This window comes from Arachis ipaensis, chromosome B7, assembly GCF_059453495.1.
Source record: "Arachis ipaensis isolate K30076 ecotype BB chromosome B7, ASM5945349v1, whole genome shotgun sequence".
Taxonomy (NCBI): Eukaryota; Viridiplantae; Streptophyta; class Magnoliopsida; order Fabales; family Fabaceae; genus Arachis; species Arachis ipaensis.
In genome coordinates, this window is record NC_142442.1 from 36,793,438 (window position 1) to 36,813,474 (window position 20,037).

The 20,037-nt window shown below is 39.1% G+C and overlaps 2 protein-coding genes across 3 annotated transcripts; one reads left to right on the forward strand and one right to left on the reverse strand.

Annotated features, from left to right (window-relative positions):
* The first annotated feature begins 3,942 nt into the window (after positions 1-3,942).
* Positions 3,943-5,805, forward strand: LOC107609362 (uncharacterized). Its single transcript, XM_016311309.2, has one exon. It carries the CDS (start codon positions 4,204-4,206, stop codon positions 5,563-5,565), a length of 1,362 nt encoding a protein of 453 aa, XP_016166795.1. The 5' UTR covers positions 3,943-4,203; the 3' UTR covers positions 5,566-5,805.
* A 416-nt stretch (positions 5,806-6,221) lies between these two features.
* LOC107609784 (glycine-rich domain-containing protein 1) lies at positions 6,222-10,271 on the reverse strand. 2 transcript variants are annotated; one of them, XM_016311813.3, is made up of 9 exons: positions 10,131-10,271; positions 9,817-10,016; positions 9,166-9,283; positions 8,740-8,997; positions 8,062-8,517; positions 7,454-7,986; positions 6,912-7,104; positions 6,648-6,800; positions 6,222-6,555 (listed from the first exon to the last, which is right to left on the reverse strand). In XM_016311813.3, the coding sequence occupies exons 2-9, from the start codon at positions 9,972-9,974 to the stop codon at positions 6,457-6,459; spliced, it is 1,968 nt and encodes a 655-aa protein (XP_016167299.1). In that variant the 5' UTR covers positions 9,975-10,016; positions 10,131-10,271; the 3' UTR covers positions 6,222-6,456. The 2 variants fall into 2 exon arrangements, with proteins under 2 accessions (XP_016167299.1, XP_016167298.1); XM_016311812.3 differs by lacking the exon at positions 10,131-10,271 and having other exon boundaries at positions 9,817-10,128.
* Positions 10,272-20,037: the final 9,766 nt, after the last annotated feature.

Consider the following 20,037-nt stretch of genomic DNA (forward strand, 5'->3'; position numbering starts at 1 on the left):
GGAGGATTATACACCAAATAATAATACGCTAACCAAAAATAGATACTTATTTATTACAACATACATGCCCTTCTTGCAGATCATCCAATGCTCTTCTAAAGTGAGCAAGACTAGGAAATCTGTAAGGCTGATCAGCACACTTCCAGTTACGCTACCTGACATCAGACAATTCGTTAATTAACTTTTATCAATCAAATTTAAAATACATCGTGCTACACTTTTTCAAAGCAGATAGTAATTAAATTTACCTATTTTCAATCGGAAAGAGTCGAGGATTACTAGGAATCGGCGCAAGAAATGGTAGACAGATCCAAGCCTAGCTAAGCAAAAGTGTCAGTGGACCATCAATCTCCTTACAGTCGACACGATTTGCCCTACACAACGCTCTATACAGGTGTGTCAGGCATGCCGATCCCAAACTAAATTATATGATCCGAGCAAAGTTACCGAGCAACGGCAAAAACTTCCAGTGCACCGCTGCCCAGACTTATCTCCAAACATAACGGTCCCAAATAATAATATTATCTGGCACTTCACGTACCTCTGAATGTGAATATCATCAGCCAACACTAAATGATCTTTCAGTCCTCGAAACCACGTCAACTTGATGAAGCTTTCTCTACACTCTGTCTTCCTAGGTGCAACACCAAACTGATCCAAGCATTCAACCTGTAATGCCTTATAACTACTGAGTGTCGGTCCTGTAACTGGCAGACCATTCGTCGGAAGACCAAGAATTATCGCCACGTCCTCCAGCATCACAGCACACTCACCAACCGAAAAATTGAATGTGTGAGTCTCAGAGCGCCATCTCTCGATCAGAGCATTAACCAATGCCAACTGACATTGAACAACTCCAATCTGAAAAACGTGATAAAAGTCAGTCTCCTGTAAATACCCCTCCACAATTTGATTGTACGGATCCGACAGCATGTAGTGGTCACATTGCAACATCCGTGAACCCTACAAAACGTAGCCATAGATCACATTAAACAAATATAACTTTATTTAATTAACAAATTAAATTTAACAGAATCAAATTTTCATTATCACATAACAGTAAAACATAATCATGTTAACGATTATATTATTAACTACTCAAAATATACTAACTCTATTTTACAAAAAATTAACATCTATATTTTTTACATTCTAATAGTTATCAATAAATTTTAAACAAATTTTAAATATAAATCTAATTATTTTTAGATACATTAAAATTACATATTCTAATGTTTAAAACCAAATTATTTTATAATAATAATTCTTATTCCTTATTTTCTATTTATATACACTAATAATAATAATAATACATTAATTAAGTCACTTTCAATAATTATTATATTAAAATAATTTTAATATTTACACTTCCAACATAATAAACAATCTCAAGTAATTATTCTATTCTATTCTAACAACACATAATAATAAATCATTAATTCTTTATTAAATATCTATATTATACTCATAATAAAAATAATTAATTCAATAATTTTTATATATCTTCTATATTATACTCATAATAATTATTTTATTATCATACCTAGATCTTAATAAAAAGTATTACTACAATAAATTTATTACTAACAATTAATACTAATTAATTTATTTATTATCATTCCTATAATCTTAATAAAAATTATTACTATATTAATAACAATTTATAATAATTAATTAATTATCACACGTATAATCTTAATAAAAAGTTATTACTACAATAAATTTATTAATAACAATTAATAATAATAATATCATACCTACACATTTTACTACAATCTATTAATAACAATTAATAATAATTAATTTATTATCATACATCTATAATCTTAATAAAAAGTATTACTACACTATTTTTACTAATTTCTAACATTATCACTATTATTTTAATTAAATCAAAATATTTAAAAATAAAAACTTACATAATTAGGATAATCAAGATAATTAGTAATATGGAGTTTCGGACGATTGACGTCTTTTATTATCCTTCTCCTTAGCATTATTAAAGGCTGGTGGTCCAATTTTTTTTTTTTTTTTGCTCAAAGGTCCGATTTCATCAACAATGGAAAGTGAAATCAGTGAGGTTAAAGGTAGGGTTGGAAACTTGGCAAGTGAGGGAAGGTTGGAATGAGAGTGAAAAGGATGAATGGGATATTCAGATGGGAGTATACAAGCAAGAGGGACTGGGATGAGTTAAGTCTCAAAGTAGTCCATGAACTTACACTCGAGCCTCAAAATAATCCCTGAAGTTAATAATTCCTCAAATTCGTCCCTGAAATTGCACTCCTGGACTCATAGTAGTCCCTGAGACATTTTTCGTTCATCAGAACCTTAAAATGACGTCGTTTTGAACAAAAAAAAAAAGGGCGTAGCGTAGACCCCCTAATTCGAACAAAAAAAAAGAAAAAAGAAAAAAGAAAAGTGTAGTGTAGAACCACCCCCTCCCAATTCCCACTCTGTTCCATCCCCATCCCCATCCCCAACCTTCTCCTTCCCCTTCCCCTTCCCCTTCCCCTTCCCCATCGCCATCCCCATCCCCATCCTCATCCCCATCCCCATCCCCAACCTTCTCCTTCCCCATCCCCATCTCCATCCCCATCCCCTTCTCCTTCCCATTCCTCTTCTAATTAAACGGGTCATGCAACTAGCTTCATTCCAAAGCATCCAACTCGTTTGTCTCAGACCGAAAAATCCTTTCAAAATTCTTTATTATCAACGACCACCACTTGCAAACCAAAAAGAAATAGCAAATTTAATAACAATCTCTGAAATCAATAAAATCCCAAACACTACTCTTCCCACTCTCATCATCGCTCTCACACTGTCCGCCGCTCAACCTCTGCCGTGTAGCATCAATAACCACCCGTCTCTGACTCCTCCTCCTCTTCCATCTTCACCTTCTCATCTAGCGGCGACAACAACAACAACCAAAACATATATGTGAAAGGAAAAGGAGAAGGTTGGGGGAAGCAGAAGGAGAAGAAAAAGGGGAAGGTTGGGAAAGCATAAGAGGAAAGGGAAGGAAAAGGGGTTGGGGATGGCGAAGGAGAAGGAGAAGGGGAAGGGAAAGGGGTTGGGGATGGGGAAGGAGAAGGTTGGGGATGGGAATGGACAGATTGGGAATTGGGAATGGGGGGTGGTTCTACGCTAAGGGGAAAAAGAAGGGGTTGGGGTTGGGGATGGAGAAGGGGAAGAGGATGGGGATGGGGAAAGAGAAGGGGAAGGAGAAGGTTGGAGATGGAACAGATTGGAAATTGGAGGGGGGAGGAGGTTTCTACGCTACACTTTTCTTTTTTCTTTTTTCTTTTTTTTTTGTTTGAATTGGGGGTCTACGCTACGCCCTTTTTTTTTTGTTCAAAACGACGTCGTTTTAAGGTTTTGATGAACGAAAAATGTCTCAGGGACTACTATGAGTCCTGGAGTGCAATTTCGGAGACGAATTTGAGAAATTATTAACTTCAGGGATTACTTTATGGCTCGAGTGTAAGTTTAGAGATTACTTTAAGGCTTAACTCGGACTAGAATGCATGCATGTTTGACGTGTAACTGGGGTGCACAAATCGAACGCTCCAATTTGTGTACCTGTCATACCTCTAATCGAGCTGTCCGATTTCTTGATCATAGCCATCACGTCCTCATAAAATTTTCTACACTCTTATAATCTAGTTATACTCTATGCTTATCCCAATATCAAAATTAAAAAATGGCTAAAATCTTTAACCACCGAAAAACAGATAAGTAATATCTTAATGATCAACGAAATAATTTTATTTCAAATTTAACATCGTAATAACTAAATAGTGGTAAGCTAGGTTCACAGTGTCTTCAATTTAAAAACAAATATATATATATATATTAATTATAGAGACAAAGTGATTGTTGTTCTAGAAAAATAATTAAGAAAAACTATAATAATAATAATAATAATAAAGAAGGATTAAATTAAATTAGGTGCTTGTCATGCGCAATTCTTCTCTTCCACGGATCTGACACTTGTTCAGCGCTCCCTACCGCACCCAACCATAAAAAGTTAAAAATCCAACCCACTTCTCTCAACACTGCCGTCACGCCGTTTTTCTTTTCATTTTCACCTCACTTCTCACAACACCAACCACGCTCCAGACTCCACTCTCCCATTCCTCAATTCCCTAATTTCGATGGCCTCCTCCAAACCCTAATTCCCCAAATTCCACCCGCAATTCCGCCATGGACAACAACACTACCGCCAACGGCACCAACAATTTCAACGTCGCCGAGTCTCGTGACTCATCGCCGCGCTCTCGGGACGCTGACAACAACGGCAACCACTACAACAACAGCAATAACTCCTTCATCGATGAACCGCCTCCGCCATCCTCCGCCGCTACAACCGCCAAGGTGAAATTCATGTGCAGCTACGGCGGAAGGATCCAGCCCCGCCCTCACGATAACCAGCTCACCTACATCGGCGGCGACACCAAGATCGTCGCTGTCGATCGCCACGTCAAATTCTCTGCCCTCGTCTCCAAGCTCTGCTCCATCGCTAACGCCGATGTCTGCTTCAAGTACCAGCTTCCCGGCGAGGACCTCGACGCCCTCATTTCCGTCACCAATGACGAAGACCTCGACCACATGATGGTCGAGTACGATCGCCTGTGCCGCTCCTCACCTAGACCCGCACGCCTGAGGCTCATCCTCTTTCCTCTCCCCAACACCACCACCAGCACCACCAGCACCACCACAACCACAATCGCAACCACCACCAACAATGCGCCTCTTCCTCCTCACCCTTCAGTTCTTACCAAACCCGAGCGTCAGTGGTTCGTGGACGCTCTCAACTCCGTTCGGATTCCAGAACCTTCTTCTTCCTCGTCTCCTACGCAACTGCCTCATCCATCTTTCGCGGCATTGAATCCGGATTTTCTGTTCGGATTAGATAATCATAAACCACATCACGCGGTTTCAATGGATCCCGCACCTTCCGCTCCAACCGTTCCGGATTTCTCTATTGGATCCTCGGAAAACGCGCCAGAAGCGGTTGGAGAAACTGAATTCGTTAGGCACGTGCAGGAGATGCAGAGGCTTCACCTCCGGAACAACAACACGACCAGTGACCAACCACCACAGCCTCAACGGAAAAGCACCGAAGAGAACGGCGTTGAGTATTACGCTCAGAAGAATCAAGAGAAACCGACTAATTCAGGACCGGTTCACGGAAATGGACCGGTTCCCGTTCCGGTTCATGGCTCTTTTTTGCACAACCCGGTTGGTCATGGTGGCGGTTACTCTTTGCCGGTTTCTGGAACCGGAGTTGAACCGGCTCCGGTTTATATCATTCAGACGCCTTCGGGAGTCTACCAGGCAATAACACCGGTGGCCGGACCGGTTGGTCCCGGTCCGGTTTATCTGATTCAGAAGACGCCGGCGTCGGTTTCACATGCACCGACGCCGGTGTCGCATGCACCGGCGCAGAATGGTGGTTACGGCGGTTCCGAGGTTGGTTCGGCTGCGGAGCGAGGCTACTCGCAGGTTGCATATGCGGTACGACCGCAGGCGGCAGCGGCTCCCAGCGGTGACGGGTGGAACTGAGAAGAACTGTGATTTGTTCGTATGCTGTGTTGTGTGATAGTTTGATACAAGTCGATATTTGGTTTCTTCGTTTCGTGGCGCAACGCTTTCGCTTAGTTTTGGTGTTTCAATTTTTTTTTTCTTGTTAAATTTGGGGTTATTGTCATGGATATTATTGTTTCTTGTGCATATTAAAAAAATGGATTTGGAGATTTGTTAAGAGTGTAACTGGTTTCTCAATAGTATATTCCTTTTCCATCAGTGATCCTGTCTCCATTATTCTTTCTGCAATATTCATTTTGTGATTCTGTGGTTCAGTGGCTTTTTTGTTTGTTTGATGCGTTAGTTTTCTGATGAGTAAAAGACTGATATTTTTCAATTTTTAGCATATAGCTTGCCATTGTGATGCAATTGATTGATGATTGGCAAACGAATTAATAAAACTAGTTTGGTTAATGGTTGATGTGACCGGGGAACTAAATTTTCCAATGGAGAGATTGAAGATTGTTTAGCTACCAAGGTTAACAAAACTGAAATTCTGAATCAATCACCCAACCGAAAGGCGTAACCAAACATCCCATGTGTTTACACGCGTTAAACAGCTATGGAATGTAATTGGAATTGGTTTGGCTACATTATTAGGAGGGTGAGAAGGTGAGAATTTATGATGTGAGGGGTTGAGTGCAAAAAGTTAAGCGTATATTCAAGTATAGAAATATATTTACATGAATTTTACATGAAAGAGATTATATAATAAGTGATGTCTAGTGATGTTTAAAATAGCATTAGTCATTTGCTTGCCAATTGAGTTGGTTACATGTATTATCAGGTATCAGCGGCTATTTCCGGACCAATGGCCTCACAACATATTTTCCTAGAATCCATATATCTTCAACTTTTCTCATTTCCTTTTTATTTATTCCCATTTTGTATGCCATCACTGAAATGGGGGAAGTTAGAGAGAGCAAATGCAGACAATATCGCAGGGAGTACTAGCCACTCTTCCTTGATCTGTTAAAAGCACTCAAAAATCAATAAAATATTACTAGAAGAATAATAAACCAAGATGTAACTGTAATAATTATTTTCAAGAAATAAAATACCTCTAAAAAACCATATGCTAAATTCATCAAAGCCACTGCCTTCCCATATGGATCCTTCGGTGAGAATTCTACTGCTGTAAGAAAGCAATTTCCTCTTTCATTTCCATAGTATCTAGTTTCAAACTCCAATTTTCTACCAGGAAAAATAATCACCTGGGAAAGATCACAAATCACAGGTGTTGAGAGTGAAGGTAACATTGAATCTTTATGAGAATGCTTCTCTATTGGAATTTGATTTAAGAATGACAAGGATAAGAAGATGACCTTCCGGGTGCCTGTGAGCTCAAATACATTTTCATCTTCATCACTGCTCTTCTTTCTCTGTAACGTCCAATCGGAGTTCATCATAGACCACGTTGTTCCCTTTAGTTCTGCCAGGAGATGAGTTTCATCCGATGCAGTTGTGCCAATCACTTCTAACTTGATGTTAGTGTTAGATTTCTCAGTTGTCAAGTTCCTATTTTACGCGAAAAAAAAAAAAAAGGCAAGATAACACAAATTTAGTATCTAATTACGCAGGTAACAGAAAAATCAAGCAAGAAAAGTCAGAAAATAAAAGCCATAGATGGCAATTAGATATAACAGCTATCTTAGTCTTCCTTCCTAAATTAACAGCAGTATCTAAATATAAGCATGTTAGAAGGATATAAGAAAAGTACATTCTCACACAAATCTAAGAAAAAAGCTTATAGAAACACCTACTTACTTACTGTCATGTGGTAAAATATGATCATCTCTTCACCATTGTTACTGCTAAAAGTTTGGATAATAATATTCTAAATTCTGCATGTTTGGTTTTTGCTTACTGGCTGTGGATGTTTATGATCTCGTTGCCAGCCTCATCCACAACATTTGTCCAATTTTTTGTTTGTTGAAACTTTCTCCAAGGCAGGAATGGAGCATAGCTTCGTATGGATGGACGGGTGGAAACCATTTGCAACTTGTATGGCGCCGGAACAGGAGGAGTCAAAGAGAGACCAACGCAAATACTAATAGGCTTCGACCATTTGACTGCAGACGTCAAATCTAACCACTTCTGAAGTGGTAGTTTACATGCTGCATTTTGCGAATCCTCGAGATTTATTGAAGTTTTTCCCAAAACTTTGGCCGGCCGCACCATTCGAAAGTTGACACATGGGCGGTAAATGAGCTCAAGGACCAACTCGCCTCTGCTTTCGCATTGGAAGACAGCAACTTGTTTCCCTTCCGGCTGTGACGAAATGCTTAATTGTTTCTTAGCATTGAAAAGTATATCTTCTTGTTTCTTCTTGAAGGATACAACTAGTTTACCCTTATGCCCAGATGGTAAGTCTCTCACATCAACAATCTCAAGCATCACCTAAATAAGAATCATCAAATGTTATAATGTTTTATGCCTTTAAAGACATTAGCAATAAAAATTATAGGAACCTACCTCCACAAGCATCTTCTGTGGAAGCTGAATCAGATTCTGGTTTTTATTGGATGGAGTCGAATCATTCTGCATAGCATCTACTTTGAACTTATCAAAGGTAAGAGGAGATGGGGGATTACCCCTGTGCATTGCTCCTGCTTTCCAGTATCTTGTTCCAAATGTCTCTTCCCATTGGTTGGTGGTTTCGAAAAATCCAACATCCAGCTTTTGACCCTTGCTTCTGTCCGAATCTGTGTCATCATGCTCCAACACTTTACCCATAATTGCCACCAGATCTTTGCAGTAAGATGCAGGGTGCAACTGGTGTGAATGCCAGATGAGATCAACGTCATATGTTGGGACGCAGAAACGACGCATAGACCTTTCTTTGTTCCTCTTGATCAAATACAGAAACCCCTTGTATCGCGCCACGGCTCCTTCAAGGAAAGTATCATCATTCCAATATGACCTAGAAACCTGTTATTACCTCAAAGTGTTCATCAAGGTTTTAACAAATTGATAATGAGATTGGGAATAACAACTTACTTAGGAATCTAAGCCTGACTCAGAAGGAATTGAGGAAAGGAAAAATAAAACACTAACTTTTTGAAACTTAAAAAGCATTGACATAGACAATTTTAATGATAAACTTTGTGGATGGATCTTTTAAAGACATGACATTCTAAATTTCTTGGTTACCTGATAGAAGAAAGTAGTTTGTCTTTTAACAGCCGAGATTAGATCATACTTTGTGGTACTTTCTGGGTCTCCCAACAAGTTTTCATCAAAGTCTTGAAGTGAGTCACTGTCCAGATGAAGTTCGTAAGGCTCACTTGGATACATTGTGTTCCAGATTTTTTCACTTTCCTCATTGCTGGTTCCTAGAATTGAAGAAACCACATTCAAATCATCAAGTATTATCCCATAAAGATCCATGCAGTCGCTCTTGTAACGCACCTGACAAATAAATAATCACACACAGATTAACAGCTAATTACAAGAAGACCAAATAGCACACGCATTGAAACATGATTTTATAGTAGTAGTCCACGTAAATAAACAAATAAACAAATAAATTCTATCGTTTCACATATTAGCATTGTGATTTTGGGTGCTGAAGCATACCGGATTAAGCCTATGACAATGCCAAATCCATTCACAATCAAGAGGCACTACCAAAGGGTCTTGTGTCATTGGTGTCTCTACATGTTTGGCTAGTAAAGGAAGCCAGCAATATTTATACCTGTAATGATAAACAGCTAGTATCTTATTTCATTTTAGGAGTAAACATTTTCTATTACAAGCCTATAAATAAACAATGAGGTCAAGCCTAGCGATCATCATAACATACTTTTGGAAATAATCAAATTAGATCCCTGAAGTTACAAATTATCAATCTCCTTTGTTTCTAATTCAAGTTTTGTTAACATGGTAACATGAAGTATTAAAAAGTGTCAGCATGACATTTCAATTATAAAGTGATATGATTATAACTTCAATATAATCAAATAAGTGTTTCAAATTGGTTAAATTGGTGTAAAAACTAAAATGAATACAATTAACCAATTTGAGATATCGATTTGATTATTCTAAAATTTTAGCCACGTTGTTTTACTATTGGGATGTTACGTTAACACTATAAGGTTCCATTAACTACAATTGAATTGGAAACAAAGGAGATTCACCATTTGTAAATTTAACGATTAATTTGTTCATTTTCAAAAGTCAGAACTGTTTTGATCTCAGTAAACAATATAATCAAAGAAGAATACGTACCTGAAAGTAGCTCGCTCTAAAACTGAGCCACCATAGAGGCAACGATTCCTATCAACTTCTGCCAGAAAAAGAAGCTGTTGTTTTGCTTTGACCAAAAGGTCTTCACTTATTATAATTTTCTGGGCTTCAGCCCACTCTAATTCTTGCTGTTTCTCCATTATTGTTGTCTCAATTCTTTAGAGATAACCTCCTTCACAACTCTGAAAGACAAAGAAACCAAGGTTCATTATTCTTTAGAAATAACCTCCTTCGCAACTCGAATCCACAATTTTTAGATGAGTACGACGAGACTATAACAAGATTCATTATTTTACCTTTTTATTTATGTGGCAATGTGCACCACATTAGAAGAAATGATAATAGTGTTTTTAAGGTGAATCACTTGTTGTTGGTCAACAGTTTGAAAATTGAAACTTCCTTCGAAGCGCGTATATTAATGCGTTGCGTATTGGATGAGATTCAATTTGGATAACGAAACTTCCTGATTCTTATTTTCTAGCTCTCTCAAGAGTCAAGAACCAAGATACTAGCTACGGAATTCGGATTTTTCTAAAATTAAAAAGTACAAATAAAACACAACTTCGAACTTGAAATTTGATAGGTTACAATGGGCCCGTTGCTTCTTTGCTTGCCATAATCCAACGAAATAAAAATACTTTTATTTATTTATTTTTCAAATAAATATTCAGCAAATTTGTCATTTTCTCTTTTTTTTTTTTTTCTCTTCTTGACCTGGAAGGAAATGGTTTTGTTATATCCAGTTAATTTGAGGATATTACATACCCTTTTTATATGTTTTACTTAGTTGATGATACTTAATACACAGTATACACATTTAAATTTGGTTAAATCAAACTAATATACGTAATAAATTTTAAATAAATTATTTAAAAAAAAAAAGAATTGAACAGTATTGTATTTGCTACTGAAAAAAAAAAATTAAAAACATAGAATCTTAATCCCCTTTCATTCAACTTCGTCTTCTATTCTTTTCTTCATTCTCGAAAAAAATTTGTATTAGTCTTCTTTCGTCTTTTTCAATTTTATAATATTTTTCTTTTTTCTTTTTCTAATTTTCTAAAATCTTTAGACCTTGTTGCTGAACTATAACAATCATTTTTGTCCTGTTCTTTTATTTAAAATTACATACATAATATCTCTGAATTTAAAGTTATCAACACAAATAATCTCTATTCCTGAACTAAATATTGTAATACTCTCACCACTTGGAAATTGTGACAGGTAAGTCACTCCTTTTTTTTTAAATTTCATTCTTTCAATTAATTGAAATTAACACTATTTTCTATTGCTGCTAATAATTGGTATAAGTGTATTTGGTCTTTGTTATTATTTGTTATTTGTAAAATCCATTTTGAAACATATTATCTGTAATAAGTTATGTTCTTGTATGGATACCTGGAGGGAGAGTTTGGTCTCTGGGAATCGACGCCGAGTTGTTATCTTCGATGCCGACCTTCGAGCTTTGTGGTAATCCGAACTTTACTCCAAGAGGATGTCCAATCGCGTAGAGCTTTGAGCAAGAAATAGGGGGGGAGTGTACTTGCAAAGACACTCCGAAGCTTATGTTAGTATTGAGAATTCAATGTCCCTAAAGGAGAAGATGTCATACCTCTTATAGGTGGAGTACTATTGGTCCGTTATGCTTTTTTTTTTTTTTTTATTGTCTGAATTGAAGAATAATAATAAGACTTAATAGGTGATGATGTCTGGTCTGACGTTATGATTCTGATATGTAGGCTGTTGAATTGGGTTTGTAACGTGTAACGCCGATATGAGTTTTATTTAGCCGAGTTATGAGTCATTATGCCGAGTTATGACCTGTAATTTGTAACGGTTGGATCATAGCCCCCAAGCTTAGCCTGAGAATGTATTAAATGAAGCAGGTTGAGCTTTAAATGGATCATAAGTCAGCTTACTGAGTGATCTTATAGATCGGCGACTGAATTGGCCTTGTAGCCCCCAGTTCAAGATGCTTCATTTGAAAAAAATTAAATACGTGTCAGTAAGAGAGAGAAAAAGTCTTGAATGTTAATTAATGAACATGTATGTTCCCTATGCGCATGATGGCTTTTGATCTGACTGATTTGATTGTTTGGTGGGATTGAGAAACGTTTTGTAGTGGGAAGTTAATTGGTTTTGGAATCCAAGAGGTTTTGTGTGTTTGTTCAGAGTGTGTGTGTTTATCAGTTGCATTTGGAGAAAAAATGAGCAAGAGAGGTACGCTACTTCTTTTTTCATCTCTGTAACCTCTTGTCTTCTTTTTCTGGATTTTATTCCTCTTTTTGTTTTTGTTCAAATGGGTTTTGAGAAAGAGAAAAAGGACAAAATTGATTGGTCATATGATTGGGTGAGTGAGGATGTGAGAAAATATGTATCTCTGTTTTCGGATGAAGGTGCTGTAGGGAAGATAGATAAGGGTAGTGTTGGGAGGGTTGGTTCTGGGGTTAACTTGGAGTTTCTTCCATGTGTTGATGGTGACCGTATATTTCACAGAGAAGATGGTTTTCCATACTTTTATATGTATAGCTGTGTATTGGAGGAACTGAGGGTGAAACTTCCATTTAATGAGTTTCAGTGTCATGTTTTGACGCAATTGAACTGTGCACCATCTCAATTGCATCCTAATAGGGGGGCTTTTCTTCGTGCTTTTGAGATTTTGATGGAGTTTCTAGAGAAGGTACCTACAGTGGAGTTATTTTTCTCTCTGTTTCAAGCGAAAGGTGTTTGAAAAGGGGTGTGGGTGAATTTGAACAGTTCACCAAGGTTTGCTGTATTCAAACTTTACAAATCCTCTTTTAAGAATTTCAAGGAGATGTATTTGAAATTAAGAAGTGTTGAGGGTGACTTTCCGTTTTATATGGACGAGCATTTTGGGGAGAGATTTCCGATTTGGTGGTGTTCGGAGCCTCAGAATATTTTGGGGCCAGAGGTTATAAGTGCAAGGGATGAATGTATCATTGAGTATTTAGTTGAGGCTATTGATCGGAGGGAGTTAATTTCGGTGTTTGACTTGCTCCAATGGGATGAAAATAGGGAAGCAGTGATAGAGTATCTAGGTAAGTTGTGTGATTTGTTGTAGGTTGAGTGGGATTCTATAGTTGTTCTAACTTTTTTGTTTTGTTTTTTGGTAGGTGAAAAATATCCTGGTGTATCTGCTGCGAGTTTGAGAGCTCGGGTGAAGAATAAAGGTCTTGACAAAGAGGGATCTTCATCAAAAGCGGGGAAGGTCGGCACTGGAGAGGTTGATCAGCCAAAGCCGAAGCGAACAAAGGTAATTTTGAAAAGGAAAAAATCAGACGTAGTGGATTTGTCCGAAGATTATGAAGAGGAGGTGGAGGTTCCAGCTGAGGAATTGCAGAAGTTCTATGATAACCAGAAGAAATTGCATGAGGTTGTTGAGCAGAGTGAGGGGTCTTCTCTTTGGGGGAAAGATTACCCCTTCATGATTACCGCCGATGAAGTTTGCCAAACTCCTGCTGATGTTATTTTGGCTAAAGAGGTGGAAGATGTGGCAATTGATCAGTACATGCAGGTAATGTTTTATTCTTTGTTTGTTTTGGTTGATAATCTTGTGGATGTTCTTGTTTAATTCTGCATTTGTTTGTGGAAGGTTGTGGATCTGAGGCTTGCCAGTTTAGGGCATAGCCGAGAAAAGAAACATCACCAAGTAGCCGAGCAAAAGCCCGATTTGAGATTGGAGGAACAATTGAGGTTGAAGGCTGCCAGGGTTACAGAACTGGAGAGTAAATTAGTTGGGGTTGAAAAAGATTTAAAATTGATGAAGGTGAATTATGCAAAAGAGGTGGAAGATGTTAAAAAGAAAGAGGCGGATCTGTCTAGTATGAGTACTCGGGTAGTGGAGTTGACTGCTGAATTGAAAAGCTTAGAAAAGAGTAAGGAGACAGCGATCCTGGACTCTTTTATTGAGGGGTTTGAACAAGCTTCTCAGCAAGCCAGGTTCTTAGCTCCTAATGTTGATCTTGATCAGATGGACCCTGGTAAGATTGTTCGTGATGGGGTTACAGTTGAAGATGATGGTGCTGAAGAGGAGGAGGATGAAAATAGTTAATCAGTGTTTATGTTTTGTACGGTTAAACATGTATTTTGGTGGGTTATTTTGCTCCAGTAGTGAGCTTTTGACTGTTAAATTTTTGTACTATTTATGAAACAGTTTATTTTGTTTTTGGCTATGTTGACTTTGCAGAAAACATATATATTGATAGGTGAATTTTGCCTATTTTGTGGGTTGGGGCTAATTTGTTTTTAGGTAAGATTGTGTTAATGGTTTAATGCCATAAGTTTGACGGAGAAGTATCATGGAAAGGCCGAGTAGGCCGAGTTTATTGAGTTGCCGATTAATAGGCATTTTGTGTAACTGAATTCTGCTTAATGGTTGGTAGTAATTTTTGATAAAGTTTGAATAGTTGGTTTCTGAGTATTTGTTCGGCAGTTTGTTATTAATTCTAGGCAGTCTGATTGGAGATATTCTAAATGATTTGGCTTTCGATTAAGATCGGATATTTGTATGATTAATAAAGTCTGAATGAATGCGTTCCGATTAAGATTGGAAAATTGGGGTGATTGACAAAGTTTGAAATATCGGCTTCCAATTTAGATTGGAGTTTTGTGTGAATGATCGGATTCCGATGTAGATCGGGTATTTGTTTAATTTTTTAATGATTGGCTTCCAATTTAGATCGGAAGTTTGTTTGAATGATTGGATTCCGATGGAGATCGGTAATCGGATTGACTTATTGCATCTAGTGATCGGATTCCGTTTGAAGGTCGGCAGTCAGATTGACTGATTGTATCCTAGTGATAGGATTCCGTTTTAAGGTCGGCAGTCAGATTGACTGATTGCTTTCGAGTAATCGGATTCTGTTAAAGGTCGGATATCGTATTGACTGATAGGTTCCGAATGACCTATTTTAGCATTTGATCAGTGTTGATAGTATCCGAATGGTCGGATTGATAGTATAGGTCGGCATGATATGTTTATAGATTGAAGCGGAACTATGAAATGGAAAAATAATGATTTGATAAAGTAGGGAATCTATTTATTAAAGAAACCTTGATGTCAAAGGCCCAGGTAGGATAGCCTCGTTAAAACCTCTCCAAGCAAAACCCTTGTGGGAAAAATCTTGGCAGTAGGAAAAAGAGTACTTGCCTGTCCCTGGTATTAGATGTAATATAACTTTAAAGAAGATACATTCCAAGTGTTAGGGAGATCTTTACCCTCTAAGGTTTGTAGTCGATAGGCTCCATTGCCGATTACTTCTGTGACTCTGTAAGGGCCCTCCCAATTAGCTGCTAGTTTGCCATGTGCTGGTGGTTTCCTAGCTTCTTCTGTTTTTCTGAGCACAAGGTCGTGGACTTGGAAAGACCTTGGTTGAAGTCTTTGGTTATATCTTCGGGCAATGTGCTGTTGCATGGCTAAATGTTTGATTGCTGTGGACGATCTGAGTTCTTCAATGAGATCAAGCTTGGATTGCCGAGCTATGTCTTGTGTAGTTTGGTCGGCCAATTCAGTGCGTAGTGAGGATTGGGAGATCTCCACTGGTATCATTGCGTCTGAACCGTAGACTAAACGGAAGGGTGTCTCCTTTGTAGTTGAGTGAATTGTTGTATTGTATCCCCATATGATCTCTGGGATAAGCTCGGCCCAGAGGCCTTTTGCATCATCCAGTTTCTTTCTTAGAGCATGTAATATTACTTTATTTGCGGCTTAAGCTAACCCATTTGTTTGTGGGTGCTCTACTGATGAGAAGTGTTGTTTGATTTTCAAGTTCTGCAAGAAAGATGCGAGTTTTTGATCGGCAAACTGGCGACCATTATCTGTGATAATGTACCGAGGAATGCCGAACCGACAAATAATATATTTCCAAACAAAGGAAAGCATTTGTTGTGATGTAATCTTGGCTAGAGGTTGTGCCTCTATCCATTTGGAAAAATAATCAATTGCTACCACAAGGAATTTTACCTGACCTGCTGCTGTGGGGAAAGGTCTGAGGATATCTATGCCCCATTGGTTGAACGGCCAACTAACCTCGGAACAGTGTAGGAGTTCAGCCGGGAGATGTGTAATCGGACTATGTTTTTGGTAGTTGTTACAGCTTTTAACTTTTGCTTGACAATCCTGTCGTATTGTCGGCCAATATAATCTAGCTCTGAGGATTTTTGAATACATACTTCGGGCTCCGAGGTGTGTACTATAGATCCCTTCATGTGCCTCAGCAAGTGCAAGCTCGGCTTCTGTTCTGCAAAGACATTTGAGTAATGGACGAGAGAATCCCCGTCTATATAGGCAATTATTATAAATTGTAAAAAAGGAGGCTTATCGGTGGAAGTGTCGAGCATTTTCGACGTTGCCTGGCAAGATCCCTGTCTGGAGATACTGTATGTATGGGGATCTCCAATCTGCTTCTTGTGTTACACTTAAGACTTGTGTTAGTTCAATGCTTGGCTTGAGTAGTGTTGACTGATAAAGTGATGACCCATTTGGTTGAGTGCTGGCGAGTTTAGACAGAATGTCAGCTCGGCCATTACTCTCCCTTGGTATGTGCTGTATTTCATATTTAGAAAATTTTGAAAGTAAATTTTGTACGACATCCAGGTATTTAGAAAGCAAAGGGTCCTTTACTTGATATAAGTTGTTTACCTGTTGGACGATAAGCAATATTCCTTAAGTTCGGTGATGTTTAGGTCGGCAGCGAGTCTAAGGCCAGCAATTAGTGCTTCATACTCACTTTGATTGTTGCTTGCTTTAAATGAAAAGTTGAGGGAATGTTCGATGACGTTGCCGTGGCTATCGTCAAGTATGATACCTGCTCCACACCCTTGTGGGTTGGAGGATCCGTCGATGTATGAAGACCATTCGATGTAGTCTTCAGTTGTACTCGGTACTGAGAATTCGGCAATAAAGTCGGCCAAAAATCGGGATTTGATGGATGCTCGGCCTTCGTACTTGATATCAAATTCTGATAGCTCCACCGACCATTTTACTAGTCGGCCAGCCAGCTCAGGTTTCTGAAGGACTTGCCGCAAAGGTTGATATGTTCAAACATGGATTTCATGGCTCTGAAAGTATGGTCGGAGTCTTCTGGCTGAGAAGACAAGGGCTAGTGCCAGTTTCTCAATGCTCGGGTATCGGAGCTCGGCATTCTGTAAGGTTTTTCTGGTAAAATAGATCGGGAACTATTTTTTTTCCCTTTCTGCAACAAGGGCAGAGCTTATAGCCCAGTTAGTGACAGATAAATATAAGAATAATGGCTCCCCTTGTAGGGGGGTTTGTAAAATTGGTGGTTTTGAAAGAGTTTCTTTGATAGTTGTAAATGCTTGTTCGCATTCATCAGTCCATTGGAAAGCTTTTTTGTTTTTTAAAGTTTGGAAAAAATATAAGGATTTAAAAGCTAGGCAAGGTAAGAATCTAGAAAGTGCAGTAAGTCTCCCTATTAGCCGTTGGACTTCCTTGATGGTGTGTGGACTTGTCATGTCTAAAATAGATCGGCATTTTTCTGGATTTGCCTTAATACCTCGGCTAGTGAGCATAAAGCTGAGGAATTTACCGCTCTGAACACCAAATGCGCACTTTTCGGGATTTAACCGCATGTTGTATTTTCTTAGCTGTCCGAAGATTTCTGTGAGGTCATCAAGGTGATTTTTTCTGATCTTTGTCTTGGCGACCATATCATCAACGTAGACCTCAATGTTCCTGCCGATTTGTTTGGCGAAGACTTTGTCCATTAGACGTTGATATGTCGCACCTGCATTCTTAAGGCCAAATGGCATGACTTTATAACAAAAGTTTCCATATTTAGTAATAAAGGCTATCTTATTTTGATCGGATGGATGCATTTGGAGCTGGTTATAACCAGAATATGCATCCATAAAGCTGAGTTTTTCAAAACCAGAGGCATTATCAACTAAACAATCAATAGAGGGCAAAGGATAGGAATCTTTGGGGCATGCTTTGTTGAGATCGGTGAAATCAACACACATGCGCCATTTACCGTTATGTTTTTTAACCATGACGACGTTCGCCAGCCATGTTGTGAATCTGATTTCTCGGATGAAGCCTGCATTGATGAGCTTCTTGGTTTCTTCTAGGGAAGCCTGTTTTCGGCCGTGGCCGAGATTTCTCTTTTTTTGTGCTATAGGTCGAACAGATGGATCTAACGCTAACTTGTGTGATATAATGGATGGATCGATGCCTGGCATATCAGCTGGGGTCCAAGCAAACAGGTCGGCATTTTGCTGTAAGAATGCTCGGAATGATGATTTTTCTTCTGAGGATAATGTTGAGCTGACGTATGTGAATTTGTCCGTGTTTTCTGTGAAATAGATTTTATCTAGGTCTTCTGTTGGGGTTGGCCTTTCTAGTGTTCTCGCTCTGGGATCAAGGTCGGCCAGCATGTGTTGGTCGTTCATGTTGCCGATATTGTGAACCTGGGCTTTTGTGTTACGGTTAGGTCTTTTGAGACTATTGTTGTAGCACTCCCTGGCTTCTCGGGCATCACTGTGAATGGTTGCAATTGTGTTGTCCTGCAAAGGGAACTTAACACAAAGATGAATTGTAGATACTATAGCGCCGAACCTATTTAAGAAAGGTCAGCCAAGTATTAAATTATAGGGACTAAAGCAATCAACAACTAAGTATTGAATGTCTGAAGTTTTTGACGAGGGAAACTTATCGAGTGTGGTTTGTAACCACACAGAGCCCATAACCGGGACTCGCTCACATGAGAATCCTACCAACTCACCACTGGAAGGTTGGATGACGTTATTGCTCAGTTTCATTTTCTGGAAAGTTGAGTAAAAGAGAACATCGGCGCTACTGCCTGGGTCGAGCAACACCTTTTTAACTAGGAGATCTCCGAGCTATAAGGAGATTACGACGGGATCATCCAGATTTGCTACACTGGTGTCATGATCGGCTGTCTGGAATGTTATCTGTGGAGATCGCGGCAGCGGCTGCTGTTGACTTTGATCGGCGTTGATGGAAAGTATAGCTCGGTAAGATCTCTTTCTTGCCGAGCTTGTGGCTCCTCCACCTGCAAAACCTCCAGAAATACAGTTAATTGTACGTGTTGGTAGTTCGGGATGGCTATTGTTCGGTCGGTCTCTATCTCGGCCATGTTGTGTAACCAAGCTTTGGTCTCCTGAAGGAGGTGCTCGCCGCTGCGTGTGACTGCTGATGTATTTGTCTAGGTGACCCTGCCGAGCTAGTCGCTCCAGTAGGTCTTTGGCAATGATGCAGTCGTCGGTATTGTGTCCGTGCTTCTGGTGGAAGGAGCAGTATTTTGATCGGTCGGTGCCTTTTGAATCTGGGTAACTGCTAGCTTTTCTTGGTGGCTTGATTAATTTCGAATTCAAGATCTCCTTGATGATATCATCGCGCTTGGTGTTGAATTTGGTGTAGGTCTCATATCGTGGAATTGGTTTGAAATTCTTCTTGCTGTCCCATGTTTTGTCGTCGTCTCTATAGTGAGGCTTTTCTACTTTCCGAGCTTGTCGGAGTTCTTCGATGTCGATCTGTCCTTTAGTTTTTCACTGAACTCGGCCATAGTTTTTGGTTTGGCCACAGCAATAGTTTCCTGGAATTTTCCTGGTCATAACCCGCTTTTTATGGCGTGTAGTTCCACCTCGGGATGGAGGTCGGTATACTTATGGCTATCTTTGTGAAGCGCGTCATGTAGTCCTTGAGGCTTTCGTGCTGGCCTTGCTTGACTGTGTTCAGGTAATCGGAGTCATGTAGGTAGATGGCTGATCCAGCGAAGTGCTCCTCAAAGGGCTTTGATATGTCTCGAAATCGAGAAATAGAACCTGCAGGCAAAGAACAAAACCAATCAAGTGCGGGACCGTCTAAGTAAGATGGAAAACAACGATATAAAACTTTATCAGATGCACCGTTTACTATTATTATGGAGGTGAATTTCTTGATGTATTTCTTCGGATCACCTAACCCATCATAGGGAGTTAGGGTGGTCGACAGAGTAAACCTTCGGGGTAGCACGAAGTTCATCACCTCCTCCGTGAATGGTCCGGGGGAGCTTTCCTGATCGTCATTCTCTATGTCTTTCTGAGCTTCCTCATTATGTTCGGGTTGCTCCTCTTCCTGTCGAGCAGTGTCTGAGACATGTGTTGGTCCTAATTGCTGCTCAGCTTCTTCTGTCCGTTCTTGTCGGTCATTGTTATTTTCGG

Bases quoted from the DNA above. Each gene is read 5' to 3' on its own strand.
- LOC107609362 (XM_016311309.2), top strand. From the start codon at position 4,204: ATGGACAACAACACTACCGCCAACGGCACCAACAATTTCAACGTCGCC.
- LOC107609784 (XM_016311813.3), bottom strand. From the start codon at position 9,974: ATGGAGAAACAGCAAGAATTAGAGTGGGCTGAAGCCCAGAAAATTATA. The intron at 8,518-8,739 runs GTAACCAAGAAA...AGGTAATAACAG, and splicing joins AAACTACTTTCTTCTATCAG to GTTTCTAGGTCATATTGGAA. The intron at 7,987-8,061 runs GTAGGTTCCTAT...ATTCTTATTTAG, and splicing joins CACAGAAGATGCTTGTGGAG to GTGATGCTTGAGATTGTTGA.